General features: G+C 36.1%; 1 protein-coding gene and 1 long non-coding RNA gene across 14 annotated transcripts in view; one reads left to right on the forward strand and one right to left on the reverse strand.

Annotated features, from left to right (window-relative positions):
* Positions 1-26,195, reverse strand: part of LOC128862010 (JNK-interacting protein 3) — a 45,263-nt gene that overhangs the window by 11,974 nt on the left and 7,094 nt on the right. For 4 of the 13 annotated variants that reach the window (XM_054100384.1, XM_054100389.1, XM_054100386.1 and 1 more), the window contains exons 2-9: positions 12,516-12,536; positions 3,609-3,845; positions 3,377-3,532; positions 3,164-3,321; positions 2,806-3,047; positions 2,411-2,515; positions 1,814-1,849; positions 1,319-1,336 (exon numbers count right to left, since the gene is read on the reverse strand). In XM_054100384.1, coding sequence (XP_053956359.1) covers positions 1,319-1,336; positions 1,814-1,849; positions 2,411-2,515; positions 2,806-3,047; positions 3,164-3,321; positions 3,377-3,532; positions 3,609-3,845; positions 12,516-12,536 — 973 coding nt within the window. The remainder of the gene's footprint in view (positions 1-1,318; positions 1,337-1,813; positions 1,850-2,410; positions 2,516-2,805; positions 3,048-3,163; positions 3,322-3,376; positions 3,533-3,608; positions 3,846-12,515; positions 12,537-26,195) is intronic. The other 9 variants (XM_054100388.1, XM_054100396.1, XM_054100391.1 and 6 more) reach the window with 7 other exon arrangements.
* LOC128862013 (uncharacterized) lies at positions 1,589-24,595 on the forward strand. Its single transcript, XR_008454410.1, has 3 exons — positions 1,589-2,111; positions 23,974-24,373; positions 24,445-24,595. It is a non-coding gene; the product is annotated as an uncharacterized LOC128862013 (long non-coding RNA).

Here is a 26,195-nt window from a genome sequence, read left to right on the forward strand (position 1 = left end):
GCAGTTTAGAGAGGGATTCTGTCACCGTGCTTTTTCTCCCTAGGGTCGTTCTGATTTTAAGAATAACTATGCAAGGCGGGCCAGTTTTTGTAGAATTTGAGCAAAGCCCGATCATAAATACAATTTTGCGAAATAAAAGGTGAAGTCCAAAATAAACAAGACTGGTGTCATAAAAATGTTTTTGATGGCGCCATCTTTTTAATGAGTTAGTGCGTTGGAAGTTACATCCCTAGCTGACTTCCAGTGAAAGCTTGGTGACATTCGGTTCAGTGGAAGCGAAGTTATTGTGTCTAAAGTGTCAGTATGTTTGTGTCATCGAACAAAGAGCTAATACCTATAAAATTTTGTTTTAAAGTCGGTAAAACCAGCTCACACCTCGGCAGCTGTGGCCGCAAAATTAATGGTAATTTCACACCCCAGGACTCGGATCGCTTGGCTCCCTCGAACTTCTATTTGTTCCCCAATTTGAAGAAATGGCTGGCGGGAAAAAGATTTGATTTAAACGAGGAGGTTATTGCAGAAATGAGTAGCTAGTTTTCAGACTTGTTAAAATCCTTTTAACAAACTAAAACAGCGTTGAAAGAAGTAAACAAGCCTAAAAGAATACTATGTCGAAAAATACCCTAAAAGGTTTACCCCAAACAATTAAGTAGTTTTTATTTTTGCACGAACTTCGCAAACAACCCTCAAAGATAGGGTGAATATACATTTTTTAAACGCCACAACAGCAATATATCATTTGGAAGATGTGTAGTTGAATGTATATGTAAATATAATATATAAATTTATAATGAAAAACTGCATAAAAATAAAAGAAATATGTGTGATACAAAATGAGACACCCTATGCTCCAATAAGAGTTAAAGGAAAAAATAAATAAATAAATGATATGTATATTATGTTAAAATCTATATGTATATAAATTCACATACATAAACACATAGATATAATAACTACGGTTGCGTTTTAGTAAAGCAAATTTAATTACTGGATAGTAAATTAGCTTTGAATGTCCCAAAAAATACAGTAATTTTTAAGAATTGTTAAAAAATTATTTTTTATTTTTCAAATGAGCATATTTGATTCAGAATGTGTTTGTTATTATTTAACATTTCTCAATTTTCGCTACATTTGAGTTTTAAAATCAAAATATGGTTAATTACAAAAACAAAATACTATTGAAGTCGTGTTTGTTAACAAACATAAATTGTGGAAAAGAAACAAAGAAAAAATCAAATTTACCAATGAGGAAACGTCTACAGCAAAGTGTTCTACTTTAACGGTGAATATACTAAACAGACAATATGCCGTAACTTACCAAAATAGTTGTCGTTAGCTTTACGAACAATATAAATCACAAATCAAACGATTTTCGTACGCCAGTTCGTTTTCATAATCAACGATATGCGAGTATCCATGAAACACCCGTATTATCAATTCAGAAATTCCAAAAATGTTATGCGATTTTTGCATATTTTTTGTTTTTGCATGCGTGTATGTGTTCGTTCGTTTGTTGTTTTTCGTGTTTTTTTTTTGTTTGTTTATTTTTTAATTAACAAGTTTCGAGTGTTGAGAAAGGAACAGGACAAAAGAGATGATGAATTCGGTTATAGTACATTGTTGTTATTGTTGTTGTATTAAAAATATTTTACATAATTGTTTTAGCATCCAACCAATGGACTAGATGAGTAGCCAATTCAGTTGTTCAGTGTTATACGATTTTCGACTTAGGCGATTACAGTTATTATTTGGTGTTTAATATATTTACATGTGACACTAATAAATCCATAGAAATATGAATCTTGATACCTACCGGAAGAAGCATATTCTCCAGGATGCACCCAGCTTCCTATTTGCGGCGTTGAAAGAAAGAGTACAGCCAAATATTAATTAAGCCAAGTCGGAACATCACAGCATAGCAAACGGTAATTTGTGATGAGAGAGTTTCACAGCAAAGCAAAAGAGTTTTCGTTGTGTTATTATTTAACATAACAGTATCAATTCAAGTGCGTGCATGTTTGGGGGCGTGTAGACAAGCAGGTCGGAAACATTTCAATATATGGCAATTTCAAGCAGCACGCGGACGCATAATAAGAAAAAATAAATACAAAGTAGGCATTTAAAGATTTTTATATAGTTTACATATGAATGCAAGTGTGTATGTAAGTATGCAATTAGTCATGATTATGGAAAATGTCAGAATACACGTACATATGTATGTATGTATTAGTTTTATTGCTGAATTAAGCGCATTGTAAAATCCAAATGAAATCAAATAATGAATGCATTTGATGTAATTTAGAAATTTCTTGATGACAGCTGCTGATACGGCGTCTTCAACGCATACCAGCAGCCATGCGGCACAGTGAAGCGGATGAGTGAAATCATGTTAAAAAGTTAGCCCACATACCTGTAACAACTTCATGCTCTTCACTCTCTTCATTGTCTTGAAATGACAACTCTTGATATAGGGTATTAGCTGAGCGTTGCTCCTTTTTGGTTGTTGAACGCCCAACTGCGCAATCATTTAAACAATTATGTAACATTTTATTAGAGTTATAATTACAGGATATGGAAAAGGTTAATGATTTTTTCGTAATTTGTTTTTTTTTTGTTGTCGTTGTTTTGTTAACACAAATGTGGTTTCATGGGATAAATATTTGTTGGGATGCATATTATGATAATAGTGAAAGGAAGAAGATTAAAGAAATAAATAAAAAAATTATTAGTACAATTTGTATACAGTTAATGCTCGTACATAAATTCACTTAACAAACTTTACTAATTTCGATACTTTTTACTCACCATTCGATGGTGCATTTGGCACAATGGGACTCGTATCACTCTGTGGTGATGTGGCCTGATTCTGCTGTTGCAGAGTATCTGTCTCAGCTGCACGCTCCACTGTCTGCAGACTATCTAATTCGTTTTGTAACGACGGTGGCCCCGAATCATCTGAGTTGCTGCCTACACTACAGATTGTCTCTGTATCTAACATGACCGAGTTTTCGAGTGACGCAAAGCCATAAGATACTGGACCGGACGACCTACAGAAATGAAATTGTAATTAATTCGAGTGGTTTGTAAACTATGTAAATAAACATTAGGTGGATTAGGTGATGAAAAATGTTAACAATTGAAAAATTAAAACTTCTGGCATTACCGAGCAATCGGATTTAACCTGGCTCTATTCACTTCCAATCGCTCCGAAGCAGAACTCATTTGTGAGTGGGTGGAGCCCATGAGCATTTTGGTGCGTTCCATATAGTCAACGTGATTTTTGAAAAGCTCTGTGTAACGGTCATGCAACTTATTATACTCCTGCAAAATCAAATGTGAAGCTATCTTTATTTTAAATCAAAAGTATGTATTGTACCTTCTTCAATTCGGTTTCGCGCTCTTCCAACCGATTCGCATGTTCCAGACTGTTCTTATGCTTCAATTCAAGCATGCGCACGATGCTCTCCAACGACTCCAAACGGCTTGCGAGCTCCTTATTTTCCTGCTCGGCAACATCCTCGGCTTCCAACAACTGAAGATTAACAAGCAACAAAAACAGCGCTTTTTATTGAACATGAAAAATCCGGTTGTGACAAGTTCTGGATTACCTTCTGCTCCGATTGTTTACGTGCGCTCTTCTCGCGTTCATACTGCGTGACCAGCTGTTCATTGTCCTCGCGCAGCAACTCCAATTCAACATCCTGCTCCTGGTTAATGCGATACGATGCATCCAGACATTCCAAAACATTCACCAGCAGTGGCATAAGATTCTTAACCACATCTTCATCATAACGATTGATCATGCGTTCGAATTCTTGATAGATACTACCAGCTAATTGTTGTACCTAATGGAGGAAGGTTGTCGGTTATTGGTAGTGAGAAATTTACAAAAAGTTATGGAAGGAAAAGATCATCAATTTTGTTTTTTGTAAGACCAAAAACCGTTTTAACGATTTTATAAAATGATATTTCATTTTATTTCTAGGGCAAAGTGATCTTTAATTAAGGGGTTTTATATACCTTGTGTTTTTCAAAAAAATCAAAATAAATTTTATTTCTTTATCGTAAAGTACAATCCCTTGAGAACATTTTCCAAAAATTTCATAGAGATCTGAGCAATAGATCGAAAGTTACAGCGTTTTAAATTGTGCGTCGTCACGTCCTGAGCGTACGGCCTCATGCGGCGCTTGAAACTTTAAACGCGATTATCTCAAAAACGTGTTTTTCCAAAAATGCTTTTGCGGTGGACGCGATTGCAAAAAAAAGTATTCAACCGATTTTTATAATTTTTTTTTAAATTGTTCGTAATTGATGTCGCCTCTTAGTGAACGATCAACTTTTTATGTATACATTTTTATTTTGCAGATATGAATTTTTTAATGCCAATTTTAGGACTGTAGAAGTGGAGTTTTTTAAAAACATGTTCCTATTTTCACAAAAATCAAAATATTTAATATATTGATCGTTCACTAAGAAGATATAACCCTATACTAATGAAATCTTTTCGATTTTTTGATTTCAGTTGACTTGGTGGACTTGAATCGCGTCCACCGCAAGCCTCTTCCAAAAAAAGGGTCTTGGGGGAAAACGCCATAACTCCGCCATTTTTAAATATTTTTACACAAACAAAGCCTTTTTTTTTTTTTTAAACATTGTAATATCCAATAATAAAAACTTTTATACAATAAAATTATTGCTACATATCTTTAAAAAAAACCCAACTTTCGCTAATTTCACCGGACCACAAGGTATATAACCCCTTAATTTTATGTGTTCAGTAACATCAGGCGATTAACTTTTGCTGAGATACGAGTATAAAAGAAATATCTTCTCTGTACTATTAGACCATAGAAAACGGTATATGTAGATATGTAATTTCGCCACCATTGGGACGTACTTAGCAGAGACTACAATGTTGACTTAATGCCAGCATCGAACTCGGGCTCCTTCGTGGTAAAATGGACGAGGATCTGGCAATCTGTATCGAAGAAAATTAGGTTAGACTCCCCTTTTAGGTATCCCTGAAGAGATATCCCTGAAAAACTTGTTGGACTTATAAGAGAGAGCTACAGTGACGCAAGTTCCTCCGTCCTTCATAAAGGAAAACTGTCAGACCCTTTTCACGTGCTAAGTGGTGTACAAGGGTGCATCCTGTCGCCAATTGTCTTTTTTGTGGTCATCGAAGACGTCTTGCGAGCTGCCTTTAGCTTTAGGAGCAGCCAATGACAGATTAACAACACATTCTTCAGATATCTGGCATACGCTGATGACGGCGCGCATACCAGCTGTACGCTTCCATAGTGGGTGCACAATAGTTCGATACCGTTGACAAATTCTGCTGCCTTGGCTGCATGCATGGTTACCGCGGATGTCGGTTCTTAGGTGGATGTGAAATATAGAACTAACAAAGCTAAATCATCTTTCGGCATCCTCGATCCATTGAGGCGAAACAACTGTATCCGCCTTCACACCAAGCTGTGCATCTTCAACACGAACGTCAAATCCGTTCTATTATATGGTTGCACCACCTGGAAAGTAACTGGAAAGATCACAAAGCGCTTGCAAACGTTCATAAATCGCTGCCTTTGTCGGATTTTGCGAATTTTCTGGCTACGGACAATAAGCAACGCGAAGTTGCTTGCGCCTGGTTAGCTTGCGACATTGAATCAGAAATAAAAAAAAAGGAAATGGCAGTAGATTGGCCACACGCTAAGGAAAAATGACGGTAATATCGCTACGCTGGAAACCATTTCAACAAACCGGTAGAGGAATTAGCAGACCACGTACCACCTGGCGACGCTCAACAGCTGAAATGAAGTCTCTTGGATTATCGTGGGACGAACTAAGATCCATAGCAAAAAACCGTGTCCGTTGGCAAGGTTGACGCCCTATGCTACAAATAGGAGTTGAAGGATCGCTTATATATTATACATAGGTATATTCCCTTTTATGTATGGAAATATGCATCGGTGCTCCAAGCATGGCCTTGAAGTCATAGACTATGTTGAGAAGCAGGAGTTTTCATGTATCTAGTCTGTGAGAGCAAAGCCAGTGACGAGCCACAAAGCTGAGCGGACGGTAAACCCGTCCCGGAACAACCGCCAGATGACGCTCTAGGTCTGGGGTCTTCAAATTTTGAAGCCTTAGGGCCAGGGGTCTCGCAACTTTGAAACCCTAGGGCCATAATAATTTTTTCGGAATGTTCCAACGGCCAAAACAATTTTAATTTTTCTGCACACCTTAGCAAACAGGCATCTAGTGGCAAGTAGTACTACTATGGACTATACTACGTCATATCTATTTCAGCTATCCACAACAGGTGGCATATTTAGGAAATTTTGTATTGTTTTTTTTCTTCTGAAGGCATCAGAAGTAAATTTATGAATGGAGGATGCCAAGAAATTTGGCAACGAAGTTCTGAAACAACTTTAGGCAAAATATTTCTATTTTTCTTGATTTTCTGCCATCCAAGATCCGACAATGGGGCAGGGGTTACAAGGGGTAGGCATAAGGGAATAGTCAGTCCGTTAGTCGGTCTAACAGACAAGTTGACAGGAAAATCGGTTTATTAAAATTTACCGCACCAGGCGTAAAAGTAAATAAAATAGAGTAATTATCATTATGTTTTCATTCTCCTCAACTAAAATTATAACAGCAGTAAAACATTAGCTGTCGTGGGCCATATTGATGACACTAGTCTTAAGCTGTTGCGGGCCGGATGGTCCGTAGTTTGGAGACCCCTGCTCTAGGTCAACTGATTTGAGTTCTGTTTTTTTGTTAGGTCGCCACATCTGTAACATTCCTATCAAAATTTGATCGCCATTGCCTAACATTTGTAAAAGTTACGCCACATTGAATAAATCTACTCTGTACGTGTCTTCGATTTTTTACAATTTTAAAAATGGATTCGAGTTTACAAAAATGAGTCTGCATTAAATATTGATTCAATGGTACGAAAATCTTAGGCATGTTGAAAAACTGTTTGGGTAATGATACTCTAAAGAAAACAGCCGTTTTCGAGTGGCATGACCGCCTCAGAAGCGATCGTGAGTCCATTGATGATGACGAACGTAGTGCAGGTCGTCGTCATCGAAAGCTGATGAAAACATCGATGTATTAAAAGAAAAGTTGATTAATAACAGCAAATCAACTAACAGGGAGCTGGTAGAGGACTTAAACGTTGCTTATGCATCCATTGCGGAAATTGTAGTTAATGATTTGAGTTTGCGCCGTGTTGCTTCAATGTAGGTCCTAAAAGACCTGAATTTCAAGCCAAACAAGAGTCGCGTTGATATCGCCAAAAATATGATTTCCAAGACTGAATTCCGAATCCGACCCAACATTCATCAAACACATCACTACTGGAGGCGAGACGTGGGTTTATGAGTACGAGACGTAATCCAGACATCAGGCGAGTGAGTGGAGAACTCCGAATGAAACAAGACCAAAAAATTCATGCTATTTCTAGTCCGAAAAGAAAGCGGTGCCCACGGTTTTTATGGATTTCAACGGTGTTGAACCATGAATTTTTGGCCAGAAGGTCAGAGAGTTAATAAGGACAGTTAGGCGTTTACGATTTTGCACCATGAAAACGCACCGTCGCACAGTGCCATTATTATCCGTAATTATTTGTGACCGAGAACGAAACTAATACCATCTAACAGCCATCGAATTCACCTGATATGGCTCCCTGTGATTTTTTTTCTGTTTGATCGAGTCAAAAAACCACTATGGGGAAAGTGTTTTTACAACCGAAAGCAAGTAATGGAAAAATCGAAGACGGCTCTGGTGGTTATACCAAAAATAGAGTTCCAGAAATATTTCTAGAGCTGTATTGAATGCTGGCATTAGTGCGTTGCAGTTTATGGAGAGTACTTTGAAGGCGATAATATCAATTTTGAGGAATAAACTTGCATATTGAATTATCTGAATATATTTCGGAAACTTTGATTAAGATTATAAGTAAATTATTCTATTGAGATGTATTTAGTTGTATTACTAATATAATAATATTTGAACTACGCCTCGGTTTGTTTCTGATAAGTAAGTTTTGATGAGTAAGCATTTGTCAGCGCGAAAAACTTGTCTGGACGAATTGCGGAAACTGGTTTGTTACTGGAGACTAAACTTGGATTTATAATTACGAACGCTACCATTGAATTCCCATAGTAAAAGTTGCACTTCTCCGTTAATTTGGTATACAATTTTTACAGACAGATAACATTTAATCTCCTACTTTAATTTCTCTTCACAAATATCTAAAAAATCATACCAAAAATACGAAACAATTTTTTTTTTTTAAATATTACTTTTGTTTGTTTAATTTTAGGGGGGTTTCGCCGTTCCTATAAATTTACTTTTTTTTACACAATAAATAATGCCATCCTAATTTGTACATATGGTATGTAAAGGGTTTTCCAATAAGAGGTGTTATTTTGATATTCAATAACAATAACGGAAAATAACATCAGGCAAATGGCCACCACGACCACGGTTACAGGACAATATCATTTTCATGAAATTTTCCATAACCGAATTGCAAAGTGGCTGTCCTGTGTCATCGATAGCCTCACGAATTCCATCTTTGAGATCTTGAATTGACCCTGGGTTGTTGGCGTAGACCTTCTCTTTCACGTGGCCCCAAAGAAAAAAGTCACAAGGTGTTAAATCACAAGATCTCGGTGGCCAATTATGATCACTTCTTCGAGAGATAACACGGTCCGGAAACTTTTCCGGTAAAAGATCAATGGTTTCATTAATAAGCGTTGTCCATATCAATACCATTCAATTCCGGCCATAAAAAATCGTTAATTATCTCTCCACCTGTTATTGGAAAACCCTTAATGTACAAGTATGCATAAACATATTGTATTAGAAAGACTGTGGGAAGTGGAAGCCAGCTTGCATAACACTTATTTCTGATAAGCGAAAAAATTAACTAATTGAATGCCAAAAAGGTTTACTCATTATTCAAAATGATTCATAACACATACTATATATAGGGTATTTACCGCTTCCTACCTACTTACATACACACATTCTTATTAGTGCAGATATACTCGTACGTGGGCATGTTGAGTGATAAATAAAAACTAAAAAAAAAAAGTTGAAAAACAATATGAATAAGAAAACTTCAAAGAGTTTTATCTTTCTCCTTTTCTAAACTCATTCAATGTGCCATACGTGGGAGCATAACAACGCAACAGCCGTTCATAGTCGCAAAACGAACGACCTTGCACAGCGCAAGCGCAAAAGTATACTCGCACTACGAGTATTTACATACATATAATGCGTATGTCGCCATGTATTTCTAAAATGTGTGCCTTTTTAAGTTTTATTTATAAACTATAAAAATAACCATAACATGCCAACAAAGCTACCAAATCACGTCACTAAAAATAGATTAGCTATTCATTTCAAGTTGTATTAATGAAATTGAATTTGCACAAATTCATTTGAGATTCGTTATCGAGTATCGTAATCGGGAATTGTAATTAAAAAAAATTACAAAAGTCGAGGAAAGAATAGTGTATTTAATTAAAAAGGTGTAGCCTCCGGTTGTATGTAAATGATGTATGATAAATTGTCCGACACATGAAGTGTAATCAATTAAAAAGACCATAAATTTAGTTAGGAAAATTACTTTTATTCAATTCAAATTAAAAAATATGTGAAAATACAACAAAATTAAGAATCAATTTACTTTTGCTCGATATGACCACCTTTGCCCTTGACTATGCCCTTGAGACGGTCCAGAAACGAATCGCAATCTGCTGGAAAGTGACTTGCAGGTATTTTGGCCCATTCGCGGACAATGGCTTTTCTCAGCGCCTCGAGACTGGTGAATCTTTTAGTTCGGACCTTGCTCTCCAAAATGGCCTAAAGCGAACAATCAATCCATCGGATTCGAGTTTGGTGAATTTGCTAGCCATTGTGTGGAAGTTATGAAGTTCGGAACGTTGTTTTTTAGCCATTCTTGGTTCACTTGTGCTTTATGCGACAGTGTCGAGTCCTGTTGAAACGTCCGTGGTATGCCACCGAAATGTGCATCAGCTGCGCGTGCGGTCTGAAGTTGATTACACTTCGAGTGCCGGACCCTGTATAGCATATCAGAAAGCACTGAGCATTAGAATTGAGACTTTTATTCGTACATTCGAATACAATTCATAACAATTTTTTATGAACCTGATGGAGAAGTAATTCCGCCATACTTTTTGCAATTATTGGTGATTGGGGATCATTATCGCTATCGCTATCGAATCATTATCGCGATGTGGTAGGAATTGGGAACAAGAAATGTACAATTATGACATTTCTCTTCACAGTGCTTTGTTTCAAAATAAGTTTCCCCGCCTTTCAAGAAATCTTGTGGTTCTTAGAGAGGTATTCTCCCAGTTGATTTTCTGTCTGGGATAGTCGGGTTTTAGTGAAGTTTCTTACGTGTTTTCTCTTTTTTCATGAGCTCATCTTTATTGGCATATATTAGAAGTACAAGGAAGCAATCAATCACTAATGGCGTTGCCTATTTGCCCCTTGGCATAACACTATTTTTGTAATATATTTCTGCTGTAAATCGATTGATCGTAAATCAATGCTCAAATGCCCCTTAAGTGAAATTCCGCCTGAAAGATGCTTAAGAGTTTATCTGTTGGAATTGAAAATTTGCTCTAGACTCAAGGATCTCATTTCCTATGACGGTAAAGTGTGCGCCTCGGAAAGTGGCTGGAATATGGATGCTTTGTAGCAAGCCCTATTTCCTTGTTTCATCATGAATATTTTGTAGAGTTTAAGATCTTGCTAATGTCATCTTCCTGATGATTACACTTTTTTCTTTTTAAGGCCCTCGCCTCATTTGAAATGTTGTTTTTTGGGAGTTTCTAAAAAAGCGTGTAGAACGGAAACGAAAAAAGATTTGTTATTTTTGTTTTCAGTATTTAATTTTTTGATCTCTTGTTAAAAAATAGAAAAATATTTTTTGGCCATACGAGGTTCGTTCAACAAGTTTTCAATCTTTAAAAAATGGTCTTCACATGGACAAGGGACACAGATATAGGCGGTTCACCGATTTGGTGAAATAAAATTTAAATGACTTTGACTAAAATCCTTTTATATGCATGTACTTATATTTATAACAGACGAGGTGTGTTCAAAAAGTATCGCGAATTTTGAATTTTCGCATGTTACGTTGGACTCTGTCCGCGGCGACCCAAACTTGCTCCAGAGGGTCATAACTGCTGACGAATAGTGGGTTTATGGTTATGACGTGGAAACCAAATCACAATCATCTCAATGGAAGCTGCCGCACGAACTAAGACCGAAAAAAGCGCGCCAAGTTTGGTCGAATGTAAAAGTTTTGCTTACCGTTTTCTTCGATTGCAGGGGCGTTGTGCATCATGAGTTCTTGCCACAGGGTAAGACGGTCAATAAGGAATATTACCTGCAAGTTATGCGCAATTAGCGCGAAGCAATCCGCCAGAAACGCCCGGATTTGTGGAAGAACAAAAATTGGCTCTTGCATCATGATAACGCCCCTGCTCACACATGGTTTCTCGTGCGCGACTTTTTGGCCAAAAACAACACTCTAATGATGCAACAGCCACCGTATTCCCCAGATCTGGCCCCCTGTGACTTTTTCTTGCTCCCGAAACTGAAGAGGCCCATAAAAGGACGACGCTACGCTACGATTGACGAGATAAAGACGGCATCAAAAGAGGAGCTGAACAAGATAAAAAAATGACTTTTTGAAGTGCTTCGAAGATTGGAAAAAACGTTGGCACAAGTGCATAATATCTCATGGGGACTACTTTGAAGGGGGAAAAATAGATATTAATAAATAAGTAAATAATTTTTGAAAAAACACAAAATTCGCGTTACTTTTTGAACACACCTCGTATATATCAAGTGTTTTTTTAGGTGCATGAGATCAATAGTTCTAATTAACTTTGATTTGACAGCTAAGAATGGCAAACTCTATTGACATTTCTTTTCAGTAAGATTTAGCAAGCCATCAGGATTTATTTTTTTTTTTCATATGAATGCAGCCATACAATTTTGAATTTTCATACTTTAATGTAAAACCAAAGCGCATTGAAGAGGTAGCAGCAGTAGAGCAGCTGATTTATTTTTTTTTCTATTTGTTTGGTCTATAAATTGTGAAAATTGATTAATAGATTTGTACATTCTAGGGACCAAAAGCAACAATAAAACTCATTGCTCTTGTTGTTTTTGCTCCACTGCTAGCTATCAGCTGTTCAATGTACCTCGAGCAAAACATAAGAACTTGCCTACACAAACAAATGAACGCATTTGAATACAAATAATAAACATTAACAAAACCAAATTTTACAAAATACGCAGAAAATAAAAAAACAATTTTTAACACATCGAAACATATCCTTATATATTACATGTACACATACATATACTATATACTATGTAGATACCAATTTTTAAAAAAGAAAATTTTTATTAAGCCAAACTATACTACAAAGAAATATTAAACTAAATAAACTCACGATGCTCACAACCTGATCATTCTGAAAAAGAAAAGAAAAAAAGAAAATAATAATAATGCAGTAATGAGTTTTCCTCTTTTGTTTTAAGAGAAACATAATACGGAAATAATTTTGAATACAATTTGGACAAACATATAAAGGTAAAAAAAAAAATGTATATAAACTACGATTTTTTTAACATTCGCATTGTCGAATATAATTCCATATAGTTTGGCAAACCAAAAAGAAAAGAGGTAATAACTGTATATGATATAAAAAACAGTGAGTGGCAAAATCTAAGCAAAGAGTGCAAACAAAGATAAGCGTAAACAAGTTTTCGAGAAATTGAAACATTAAAAGCAACATTGCGAAAAACATGTAAATACAAGGTGCATACCAGAGAACTGCACCGGCTCAGTGTAAAACATTCATACGCTTCGCTTGAACAAAAATACAGGCCTTTTCGTTCAAACGATCGATGTTTTTCAAATAAGTTATTGTCATTGTTTATTTCAGCTCAATCAAATCATGTGCTGCGTTTTAGCTCTCCGATGTTATCACCAATCGTCTTCATAGCAGCCGTTTCGGGTATTTGCTCGTTCGGCTATACATTCATTTTTTTGAGCAAGAATAAAAGGGCTATAGAGCCAAATGAGCCGGTTTGAACACGTATGATCCCGCATGAGTTTTTGCTTGTAACTAACGATAGCAAAGTAAAAGCAAAATTTTAAAGCAAAAACACTATATTTTCATATTTGTTTTTTTTTCTTAAAACTTTTAATAAAACACGAAAGAAAATAATGTAAATAAGGAAACATTGCTGAAACCAACTAATCCTTTCAAATACGAAACGCAATTTACAGCGTACATTGTACGCCAACGCTCGTTTGCTCGAACATGTGCTATTTACAATAATGACAATTACTTCTTTGAACAAGTTTGATCGTTTGAACGCAAAGGCCGATGCTAATTTCATTCAATGCTGCTTTTTGTTCAATGATTAGATTTGAGCCGAAGACATTAGATCATACGTGTTGACTGAGCTGAACTACGCGTTCGCTTGCATGAGCTGACTGCACTTGACCAAATATTTTGGTTCAATTGACTGAATGTGAGCAAGAAATTTAGCGTATGAACAACTCAAGAAAACAGTGAGCCATGCAGGTCTCTGGTGCATACCTCACGAAACTATTATTATTATAATTTTTTTCAAATAAAAAATGGAGAACTACAGCTCAACTCAAGAAATGAAGAAACATGAAGCTGACGTCGCTTTATGTGCAAATTCCATCGATTTAGAAATCTTTAAATCTCTTAAGTGCACCCGCTCATTCATTAATAAGATTCGCCGTGAATTGAAAGCATCAGTCGGCGCTGCAAAATCTGTTGTAAAACGTAAAAAATAAACACGAGGAATTTATTTAAAAAGTGCAAGCCATTATTGACGAGGACCCTTCAAAATCAATGAAAACCCTTGCGAGAGAGCTTAATGTTTCTGAGATAAAATCTCCAGTATAAATCCTACGTTGTGCGCAGAAGGCAGTTTGTGTCAGAGCAAACACGACAACAGCGCATTATCCGATCAAAATGAAACCCCCTGAAGCGGCACACTTCTTTACTCAAGGATTTCGAGTGAATTTTGCCGCATATGTATGTCGAGGTTCTAGAGACTGTAGTGAAACCCTGGTTTTTTCTGTACGCGGTGTCAGCGCATACATCTTCCAGCAAGACTCTGCTCCTTGTTCCTTTAGTAGCAGGAAATCGATTCCAGTGAATCAGTCATGTAGACAAGGCCCACATAACTCTAGCAACCTTCCTCGTACATATGTATATGGGAAATATGTATTTATGCTTCTACAATAACAACAACTGCAGCTGCATTAGCTAAAAATTTATGTGAAATATTTTATAATGTTACAACAGCAATAGAGGATATGAACAAGTGACAAAAAATGTTTATTCAGAAGTAGACCAATTTCGACAATTCGAAACAATTTCCCTACTCATGGAAATGTACGAATAGGATCAACGAGAAAAAGTGAATGCAAATAACGTGTGAAGTCATGTAGAAAAAAAATAATAATAATACAAAAAACAAAAATAAGAAAGTAAATAATACAAAAAAAAAAATAATTAATACAAAAAAAAAAATATTATAATAAAAAAAAAAAGTAAATAATATAATACAAAAAAAAAATAATACAAAAAAAAATAATACAAAAAAAAATAATACAAAATATATCTGGTTTCACTGTTCTATATACCATTAGGATTTTATATGCTGCGTTTGTGCGTTCCAAATATCAGATCAGTCCATAAGTTCGTGCGTATTTTACCCATAATTTCACTTTTGTACGATTTTTGCATACAAAAAATATTATTCGCGGAATATAACGGAACTATTTATATTTTCTTTGATATATTGTGCATTCAACAAGCGATTTTAATCGCGGATAGAAGCACGTGTTGTTAAACAATAAAATGGAATCTTCGAACGCGTATACGAGGAATATTTTGTATTTTTTTTATAAAAGTGGTAAAAATGCAACAACTGCTGCTGCAGAAATAAACACTGTTCACGGAGAGGATACCGTGAGTGTAAGGACTGCCCAAAAGTGGTTTTCAAAATTCCGAAGTGGTAACTGCGACGTGGAGGATGCCCCGCGCGCTGGTCGTCCTGAAGTCTTTAACTCCGACGCCTTGCTCGAACTCGTGGAAGCTGAGCCAAATTTGACAGTCGATATGATAGATCAAAGGTTAAATTCATCGCATGGAACAGTTCACAGGCACCTGGTTCAGTTGGGAAAGGTTTTAAAGCTGGAAAAATGGGTTCCGCATAGACTTTCCGTCGTCAACCTGCAGCAGAGAGTGAATGCGTGTTCTCACCTGCTGCAACGGCTTGAAAATGAAAGTTTTTTGAACCGTATCGTTACTGGTGATGAAAAATGGGTCCTTTACAATAATCCTGTTCGCAAACGCCAATGGTTAGATAAAGATGAAACACCAGAACCGACCCCCAGAGATGGCCTTCATCCCAAGAAGATATTTGGTGGGATACGGCCGGTATTGTTTATTATGAACTTCTGGAACCAAACCAGATGATAACTGCTGATTAGTTTCCCATCAGCTATCAAACCTGAATGAGGCACTTGAAAAAAATCGACCGTCTTTAGTGAATAGACGCAAAGTTTTGTTTTACCTCGACAACGCAAGACCTCATACCGCAAGTTAAACATTAGGCAAGCTGAACGAGCTCGGATGGGAGCTAATGCCGCATCCACCATACTCTCCGGATATTGCACCTTGTGATTATCACCTTTTCCGTGGACTTCAATCCCATATGAGTAACAAGAACTACTCCTCAAAAGAAGCTATAAAAAGGGATATCGAAGCGTATTTTGGCTCCAAGGACAAACAATTTTTTGAGCAGGAAAATAAAAATTTGCCTAAACGTTGGGAAGACATTGTAAATAATGAAGGGAAATATATTATTGATTAATAAATACTTTAATCGTCTTTTTTATTAATTTTAAAACCACCTTTAAAAAACGCACGAACTTATGGCCTGACCTGATAGTTTAAAAACGATTCAAAAGATATTTCCACGTTTCGCTCTGCGTTCATTAAATTTTTCAAAACCAATGCCATCCTATGCTCCTCGTTGTCGGCTAGTTATTTAACCAATTTCTGAGGCTATCTCGTTTTTTTTTGAGTATTGGCTGTCCATATACTCTTAGAAATATGTTCCCAGTCGTAACTGTCCTCGGGTTGATGCCTTCAGAGTTGGATTTAGCAAAACGGTATATAGTGCAAATGCCCCTATAGAACTTAATTTTACCAATGCTAGATTAACTACTTTAAAATTGGGAAATTATATTATCTTAAATTATCTTAGCTGTATCTTTTTATCTTTTTTCGAATTCATAGGTTTTTAACCAATTTATTACTCTTGACTTTTAGTTAATATAAGTTCCTAGTCCGTAAGAATTAGTGTTAAGTTTAAATCTAGGTTGAAAGATTTTTTATATAGCCATTAAATTAATGAATAAAAAAATAAGTTTCAAAACAATAAATAGATTTCAATTTAAAAGTATATTAATATAATGTTTATTATTTAAATAAATTTAAATACAGATATTAAAAAAACAAAACTGAAAAAATATAATTTATCGAGTTTAATACTGATTCTGATCTCTCAAAAAAGCGACACAGGTGGGAGACAATTGACACTGCCTACCACAGCGCCATGTAAAATTCAACAATCACTCATACTTATTAAGGCACAAAAGACTATGAGCTCAATGTGCAAACCTCAAAACAGATCTGTCTATCTACTCATACTTACAGGAAAGGGAATGGCTCTTAATTCACTAGGAATGCACCAATTTGGAACAAGTGCCTTTTCACTGGCTACAGCCTCATAATTAAAAGCCAATCCAAGTGTAAATTTTGCACAGAATTTACAGCCGGACTTCAACACCCTAACTGACCCTATTTATGCAATATATAGTATAAGTAAATACTCGTACATACAAATTATTCTAAGACTAAGCGATTGGCTTTGTTATAAAACTCAATTTATATATTGTATAAAATGACTTTAAAAGTTTAATGCACATTTTTTTATATTCTCGTCGAGCTTTATATAAATTTCGTTCTGTTAAAACAAGCTACTGATTATTGTTATAATTAAAAAGCAATTTTCAGAAGCAAATTACTTTTGTCTGGTTGACTTCCTTACACTGGGCAATTTTAGGAATACTAAAAATTAAATAGCATCGAATTAATTGGGGGCAGGAAGAGAAACAAAAAAAACTTTATTTTATTTATTAAAGGCAAACATACAACCATGGGTTATTTTTACAATGATTGTGTTAGAGTAAATGTAAAATCATTTTATACAGTCATCATACAAAAAGTATTTGAAAGGAGTTACGTTAAGATGTTGTTTTATTGGTTTCAATTTTCAATAATAACCATTTTAATTATATTTTGTTCTCAAGAACAGACGGACTTTTGGTTACAACCGGAATGTCGCCGCGGTGTATAGTACAACAGTGTTAGTTATTTACTGCATTCCAAATCAAACCGAAAAGAAAATGCAAATTGATGTCTTATTTTTCTAAAAGTCATTAAGCAATGAAGTCCTCAAAGCTTTTTAATAGCTAAAATGCATCGAAGCTTGAGACCGTTATAATTACGTTCCCATGACAGTCACTCCAGCTGCATTCCCCGTGCATGTATAACAACAACAACAACAATCGTTATCATTACTAAGTTACCGTTCCCACGACAATCGATTCTACGTTACCAGAACGACTCGGATTTATATCCGGCCAAGAACTGTCACTTCAACAGGATTCCAGGTATAGTACAAAAATAACCGTTAGCATTTCCCTGGCAGGCGAACTTAACTTAAGACCTGTTCAGGCTTGAAGCCACACGGTTTGTGGTCGCATGCTGCTCTCGCCATCAAACGAGGAATCTCCACGACTCCTCCTGGAGCTACGGAAGCAGCGTAACTCTCACCCGCTCTAGCATTTATGGTACACCATTCTGTGCAATATCGTCTTATCGATGAAAACATCGACCGTCGGGGCAACATCTTAGAATTTCAAGGTATAGCTATACGGTCGAGCTCAAAATATTTAATATATGTATTTTTACAACTCCTGCCACCGGGATATCACCCTGGTATCGCTGCGCTTATTAGGGGTGAAAACCGATTGGTAGTCGATGACTTTAAGGCGTAACACGAGACAAAGTACAATAACAGAGTGGCAATAACTTTCGGTGATGGCGTTTCGCCTGACTCGAAGAGATACGCTAGCCTTTCCAGCGGTATCCTCTGGTAGACAGAACCGAATTAAGCATGTTGATGTTGAAAAACATAAGTGCAACAGGATCAGTATTATATCTCATAAAAGTCTTCAATCTGTCTTAAATCCCTAACAATTACAAAACACGAAGACTGGTCCCACTACTGAAACGTGGTAAACCCACCAACCGCTTTGCTTTTCAATTTCTATATTTCAGAACTTCCTCAAGCATCAGAGGGATTTTTTTTGGTATCATACCCTAACGATTGTTCGATTAGCGTCCGGCAATGACAACGATGGTTTGTATTGAAAAGTGAACGGCTACCTCTCCAATTTTTCCCGCTCCTTCACTGCAAAATACACGGTGACCATATTCCCAACATACACGAAGGAGGTCACACTATCACTGGAAACCAAAGTCGTTGATAGACCCATCCCACGGTAAATAACCTCAAATTACTACGGACCACTTTCGACAGTTTACTCTTTTTCTCGGCACATACAACCGCGATAGCCACTAAAGTCCAAAATCGCAATAGCTGGTCAGTAGTACTTGGGGCATATCAGAAAGCACCTCATAAGCCCGTCAGTAGGCATCTATGATACATAATGTGACTGACGAGATCCAGAACAGCAACCCCTTAAACTCTCAATATACAGACAGGCAATTAACAACATTCACAGACAGGCTCTTATTATCTTTATAAGCTCTCGCTCTCCGAATGTTGTTATCCCAATCCAACCAACACGTCGTGAGACTTACATTACTCTGCCCCCATTACAATTTAGATATTGCAGCAAGATTACCTATGTGCGACATGTGAAAGTAACACACTCATCTAACACCCTTTTCCCTCTATATATCTGGACCCACCCTGCCAAAACAGCATGGATCCTGGGCCTACTGGACGACGACGATCGATGCCTGCGCTGCGCTTGACAGGGCTCCGTTAATTGCTATAATAACAAGCTTATCAGAAAAATTTTCCAGTTTGATGTGCATATATACATATAACACATGAGCAGAAAAGTCCCGGACCTAACACATATCATAGATGGCACTAATTTTATTGCATTCACCTCTTTTTCATGATTTTCTATTCATTTGTTTGTGAGTTATTGTGCTAGGAGTAACGCTACTTTTTTTATTTTCAAAAAAATGGATCAAAAGGAGTTTCGTGATTTAGTTTTACACTGATTCTTGATGGGAAAAAATACCATTCAAGCGAAGCAATGACTTGAAAAGTGTTATGGGGACTCCGCTCCATCAGAAACAACAATAACACGATGGTTTGCTGACTTCAAACGTGGTCGTAGAGACACCGATGATGCACAACGCAGTGGACGTCCGAATGAGACGTTAACACCAGAAAACATCGAAAAAATCCACAAAATAGTTTTGTGTGATCGAAAAGTGAAGTTTCGTGAGTTAACTGACATCGTAAAGATATCAAAAGAACATGTTGGCTTTATATTGGATGAGCATTTAGCTATGAGAAAGCTTTGCTCAAAATTGGTGCCGCGTTTGCTCATTTTGACCAACCACACCGTGTCATAAGTCAATCAAAACAATGACAAAACTACATGAATTGAACTTCGAATTGCTCCCACATCCACCGTATTCGCCAGATTTGGCTCTCAACGACTACTGGCTGTTCGCAGACCTAAAAAAATGCTCGCCGGTAAAAAATTTCGCTCAAACGATGAGGTTGTCACTGAAACTGAGCCCTATTTTGAGGCAAAAGATAAATTGTTCGACAAAATTGTTCTTTATGGAAATTACGTGGATGAATAAACCTAATTTTAAACAAAAAAAAAGAGTTTTATTTGTTAGGCTCGGGACTTTTCAGCCATTGTGTTATCAACTGCAAATCTAAGCTGCCCGACGCGAAGAGAAGAGATAAGAAATTTGAGAATTTTATAAATTTGATTTAAAATCATAACAGGTGCTTATTATATTTTATGTTTATTTGCACGCCAGCGCAATTATCTCACTTTAATCAAGTGATTGTTGTTATTCGATTTATAAAGTTTGGATTTTTCTGATTAAATTTATAGACCAAATCAACACTGCAGTATTAAGAGGCCAGCAATAAATACACTATACTATGTTGGTTGCCTCGCCTAGAAGAGACTACGTACATAGGTAGGAATTCGGTTCTAAAAATGTTAAATCACATTGGAATTCAAAGAAGTTTTGGGTACACAAAATATCGCCGAAAGCTAAGACTTCTTTAAAATTAATATTATGATGTTAAATATACATATATGAGTGTACATTTAGTTGTTGTATTGGCATGATAATTTGCAACTTATCTACATAATAGCAGGAGATTTGCACTTAACTCTCGTCGACTCCTTGAGGCTAATTTCTCAATATCTTTCGGCCGAATTCTGGTTCAGCATCCCAAAATATATTAAAATCACATCCAAGTGCCCACCAAAAACTGGAAATTTCATGCAGTGATATTAAAGATAAGAAAGACGCTTATACCAGTTGCTTGTAGGTATTTGCATAATATGTATGTATGTATGTATGCATGCATATTCGATTAATAAAACCAAAGGACGGCTCCTTCTTAAACGGCCTATCTATTTTATAAGAAACGCATGTTCACACTGGCATATGTATGTATGTACATACATGTGTTTATAGCTTCATATGTATCTAAGCAATTTATTGCAACAACTATGAAAAATCAATGACGGCAACTAGGATTTAAAAGAAACAGCAGTCACAAGCTAATCGTACAACGATAAAAAAGGCAAGCATACGTGTGTATGTATGTATGTAAATACACACTAATCAAACTTACATAGGCATGAGCAATACGTATAAGAGGCGAATGGAGCCCAATAGGCCAACGAACAACAGTGGCTGATGCAATGCGAAATCAATAAAGTTCTTAATTATATCTGATTTACTGGCTTTGTATATTATTATGTATGTATTTATGTGCAAACAAGTAGAGAACGACAGAACTTCGTCTTCAGCCACGTTCGGGCTCAAAAGTTTTGGTCGATTAAAGGAAGGTCTACCACCCTCAACTAGCATTAAAATTTTATAGGAGTTTTGTTAAGTCAAAATAGAGTATTCTAGAACTACGACATCTTTAAGAAGAAAAACAACAATTACAAAAATTACAGCTTTTCAAAACTCTTTTCTTCGGAGATGTTTGGGTGTCCCCCATCAACCCCTATCACGCTGCTGGAGGTACGGTACACTAGACAGGGCTAGTTTACTGGGGCGGCAGCCCTTGGTCGGAAAAAACCCGTGTTATTCCGGTAACGTAGAACCGGCTGCCATGGGAATGTGGCTGCTACGCGCACGAGCTCCCTACAGCTGAGTGTGGAACGTGGCTCACTGCCAAAGAAATCATTAAGCGAAAAAAATTCAATGTGAAAATGTATGAAAAAATTGCTAACAAAACTGGCACAAAATCCGGTTGCACCTGTGTACGAGTATATAAAAAAATGTTCAGACGATTTCAGCAACACTAAGATTGGTGATCCTCTCGAGGTTGTAGAAAGCTTATGCTTGGACACACACACTCTCCCGAACGTTAGGAGCAAGGTGGCCACAGCAGAACTTACAGATACCTTTACACAAAAATTTAATAAGTATTTAACTGATGGTTTTAATGTTTTTGCTGCTGATGCTTCGCTCTTGGCCAACTCGGTAGACTACTTCATCAGACAGAGTTTTCTGTTTTAAAATAGAATGCCGCTCATCATCCACCACATCAAATTGCAAAAGAAGCAGCAGATAATGGTACTATTATCGAAGTAGAATACACTCCCCAAGAAGCTTTTTGAATGCTTCGTAGTGGCATTTTCGCTGAAAGGTGGGATGGTTTTCTGTCATAAGCAGTTAATCGACCTAACCTTTTCGCACAAATTCTCACAAAGTTACCAGCAAAGACCAGATTCAAAAACTGTAATTTCGATGTTAAAGACATAAAACTTATCAAAGAAATATTGGTTGGCCACACTTACGATGGCAGTTACTTATATCATACATGATTTGTGCCATGGACTCGGAGCTATGTGAGTGCGGAGAGGTAAATTCTTAGACACACCAAGTTTTTCATTGTGTTAGACTTAATCCAATAAGAATTAAATATAAACTTTTCGATAACTATAACAACATTAAATCAGTGTAATGACCTGCAAATGAAATGAATTTGCTTTCATTTATTAAAGAAGCTAACACTGAGTTTTAGCAGTCCCTTACACACCATTGATCTCACAGACAATGGAACGCCGTGGCGTTATGTGGATTTTCATGTGGATTTTTTAAATTAAAGTTAAAAAAAAAAATATTTATTTTATTAAATTTATATTTTATTAGTCAATTTATAAAATTTACATTAATATTGAAAAAAGTAAGTTTTCATTAAATAACAAACTTGGCTTCTTCTGCCGAGGATTTATAACATTTTTTAATACTTTAATACCAGTTCACATAGGTATTCTTTTGAAACAAATTGCTTTAAGATATCTATATTTGCCTCCATCGTGTGTACCTAGAAAGCTATTGTTCAGGGCTGCAGGTCAGCTCTGTACTGATAGACGATGCCGCTCGCAAGGTGAAAATGTTGATAAGCTATTTTTTCTCCATTTCTCTTCTGCTTGAATGGCAGTCGATTCTACGTTACCGGCGTATTTATGGCGAATGCTTATGCTACTACAAAAACAACAACGGCACAGTATTAGGAAAGGTATGGATGAGTAAGAAGCATTCTTTTCTGACGTACATTGAAATAAGAGTCCAAATGGAGCAGTGTCGCGATGTAAAAAATATCAGTCCAAACAGGCCGCCGTCGACTACAAGAAATCTACTTAAAAAGGCAAGTTGTGCGACGAAAGTAAACATCAAAGAGTATTAAAAAATAGCATTGAAGGAAGAATATGTTTGCGAAACGACACCAGCAGAAGGATCTAATGGAGTGTTCAACGCAATGTGGAAATGTTGGTGGCCTATATATTAGGTGACCAGCATAACAAGAATTGAGCCCAAATCATACAAAAAAAAATTTCAAACATGGCGGCTCTTCAGTAACGGCACAGCGCTGCTGAACCGCATTCGGAGTAAGTTCAAGTATGCAAATTTATGGAAATGACTTTCAGAATGTGCCGAGGACGAAAACGCTCCAGAGTCGTTAAGTACTTACTTATGGTTAAGAGTATCGATTGCGTGGAAAGTCTTGGACTTAAACCCCATCGAAAATACTAAGGAGGCCGTTTCGGCAAGGAAACCAGTTATAAAGCTTCATCGTGGGAAATTATCCAAGATGAGTGGAACGAAATTACTCCGGATCAATGTGGGGCACTGGTACGCAAAATGAGAAATCACTGCAGTAAGTACATAATTTTGAAAAAGCGTTTTTCATAAAAGTACTAATAAGAGCAAAACCGAAATATGTTCGCATTACAGAAGTCATCGATGCTAGAAATAAAAATTGTTAAAGCATTTTCTTTACTTTTATGAAGCATTTTTTTTCGGCCTATTTTATTTAATGAATTTGGCTTGTTATATTTACACACAGCCTAACTGTGGGAGTAGAAATGTGTACATGTGTTATGACTTGGAGTTAATGTGATTGAAACTTATTTACTCTTTTATTTTTTTTTTAATAAAAATACTGGATTTTTTACAGGATTTTTGATTACTTCTTCCTTTGAAAAAGTTCGGTTCGGCCTTAGAAATCCATGTTCGGTCTTATCTAATTACAAGCAATGCTGCTAAAACAAAGTTGAACTAAATATTAACTACTTAGACCTGTCCGCCTGTTGATGGAATTCTTGAGCGAATTGAACGGAATTTCACCGTCTACAACAGAAACATGCAAATGTGCGCATAAAAGGCAACAAACGAACAACTGTATTCCCACCGAATGGAGGAGACCGAGTGCGGTTTATTGATTGTAATGTAACTTGTCAAAAAAAATAAAACGATTGCTTGGAGACGCATAATGTCAATGACCAATTCACATATCTCATATGCACATATATGTATGTACATACACATACACATAAAACTACAGATTGTGTACATATGTAAAATATATATTTAGTAATTGCATATCTTCAACTAAAATAATAAATTTTTCATTTGTTTGCCTTTTCAGCACTTCTTTGATAAACTTTCTCTGTTAATTTCTGCACATTTATAGCTGCGTTAAATGGTTTTATGTAGTAAAGGGTTTTCTGTGTTGTTCCATCACAAATTCCTATTATGAAATTGGAAAAAGAAAAACGACGCGGTTATTCGAAAAGTCCTGATACTTTTACTTTGATAGAGAATAGTCCAGAAACCGCAAACTTTTCAAAAAAAAAATTTTTTTTAAATATTTAAAAAAAATTTCAAATAAAAAAAAAAATATTAAAAAATTAAAAAACAAAAATTTATTTTAGATTTTAGATTATTAGAGATTTTTTAAAAAGTATATTTTTTGTTAAAAATAAAAAATTATAAATTATTACTTGAAAAGTCCTGATACTTTTATTTTGATGGAGAATAGTCTAGGAACTCCAAACTTTCAAAACAAAAACTTTTTTTTTTCAAAAATTAAAAACTTTTTTTCATTTTTATTTAAAATAAATTTTTTAAAATGTATATTTCATGTTACAAATAAAAAAAATTATAAACATGTTTAAAACAACCGCGGACATTTAACTTCAAAATACTCAAATATCAAAATTCTTCAACAATTTTTTTTTAGTTTACTTCGTATTTTCAAGTCCATAGTGTAATATGCAAGTGAAGAAAGTGAACAGCCTTCCTTTAATTTTTTTTTTTTTTTGCACATTCAGCTGCTTTAGAAAAACACCGTTTTTATTGAAGTTTTTAAAAGTTGTGTTCAAAGATGATGGAGGTATGGCTATCCGAAGCAAAATTGTGAAAGTAACTTCGGTTGCCCCATCATTGCGGATTGAACAACAGAACTCTGTCCGCTCATTTTACACGTATTCACTCACTCGTCCAATCAGCAGCGGCAACGAAAAAACGTACAATGATTTTCTATATCACCGACACAATCTCAGTTTTTTCGTAAGCAAATCGCTGTCATAACCACGGTCAGCTGATTTCTTCAAAAACACTGAGAGCTTGTTAACGGTCTGATGTTGGCTAGGCCACACCTCTGCATTCTGTGCATGGTGATACGAATTAGTCGTTCTTCAGACGGCTACAAAGTAGCACAATTAGTGTCTAGTACTGTGTTGCTTTTGTTGTTGTCGTCACGGGTTAATATTACCCATAAATGTTTGGGGAACGTTCCTGGTGTGACAGTCGGTACTTGGTCGGATATAAATCCGTTCCGGTAACGTAGAACCGACTGTCGCGGGAACGTAGTTGTTTGTTGTTGTTGTCGTTGTCACGGGTTAAATATTTCCCATAAATGTTTGGGAAACGTTGCTAGTGTGACAGTCGGTCCTTCGTCGCATAAGAAACCGGGTCATTCCAGTTACGTAGAACAGACTGTCGTGGGGATGTGTCACTTTTCGATGAGTTGACATATATTTATAGGGTGGGCCATGTAAAATTTGCTTTTTGAATCGGCTATAAAAAAAAAAACTAATCAATATTTTTTCAAACTTTTTTTTTATTTTGAAGATTGAACATTGTCATTTATGAATGAAAAATAATATCGTTCAAATGACTGCCACGACTGGCTTTACAGTAGACCATTCGATCAACCCAATTTTTAAGCACATTTTCGATTGTTTGGGCTCAAATTTCATGAATGGCAACTTCGATTTCGTGTTTTAAAGCATTAATCGTCTCTGGATGGTTCGCATAGCACTTGTCCTTAACGGCTCCCCACAAAAAAAATAGTTCAACGGGCTTAAATCACAGCTCCGAAGCGGCCAATTGATA

The sequence above is a fragment of the Anastrepha ludens genome, chromosome 4 (genome assembly GCF_028408465.1).
Source record: "Anastrepha ludens isolate Willacy chromosome 4, idAnaLude1.1, whole genome shotgun sequence".
NCBI lineage: Eukaryota > Metazoa > Arthropoda > Insecta > Diptera > Tephritidae > Anastrepha > Anastrepha ludens.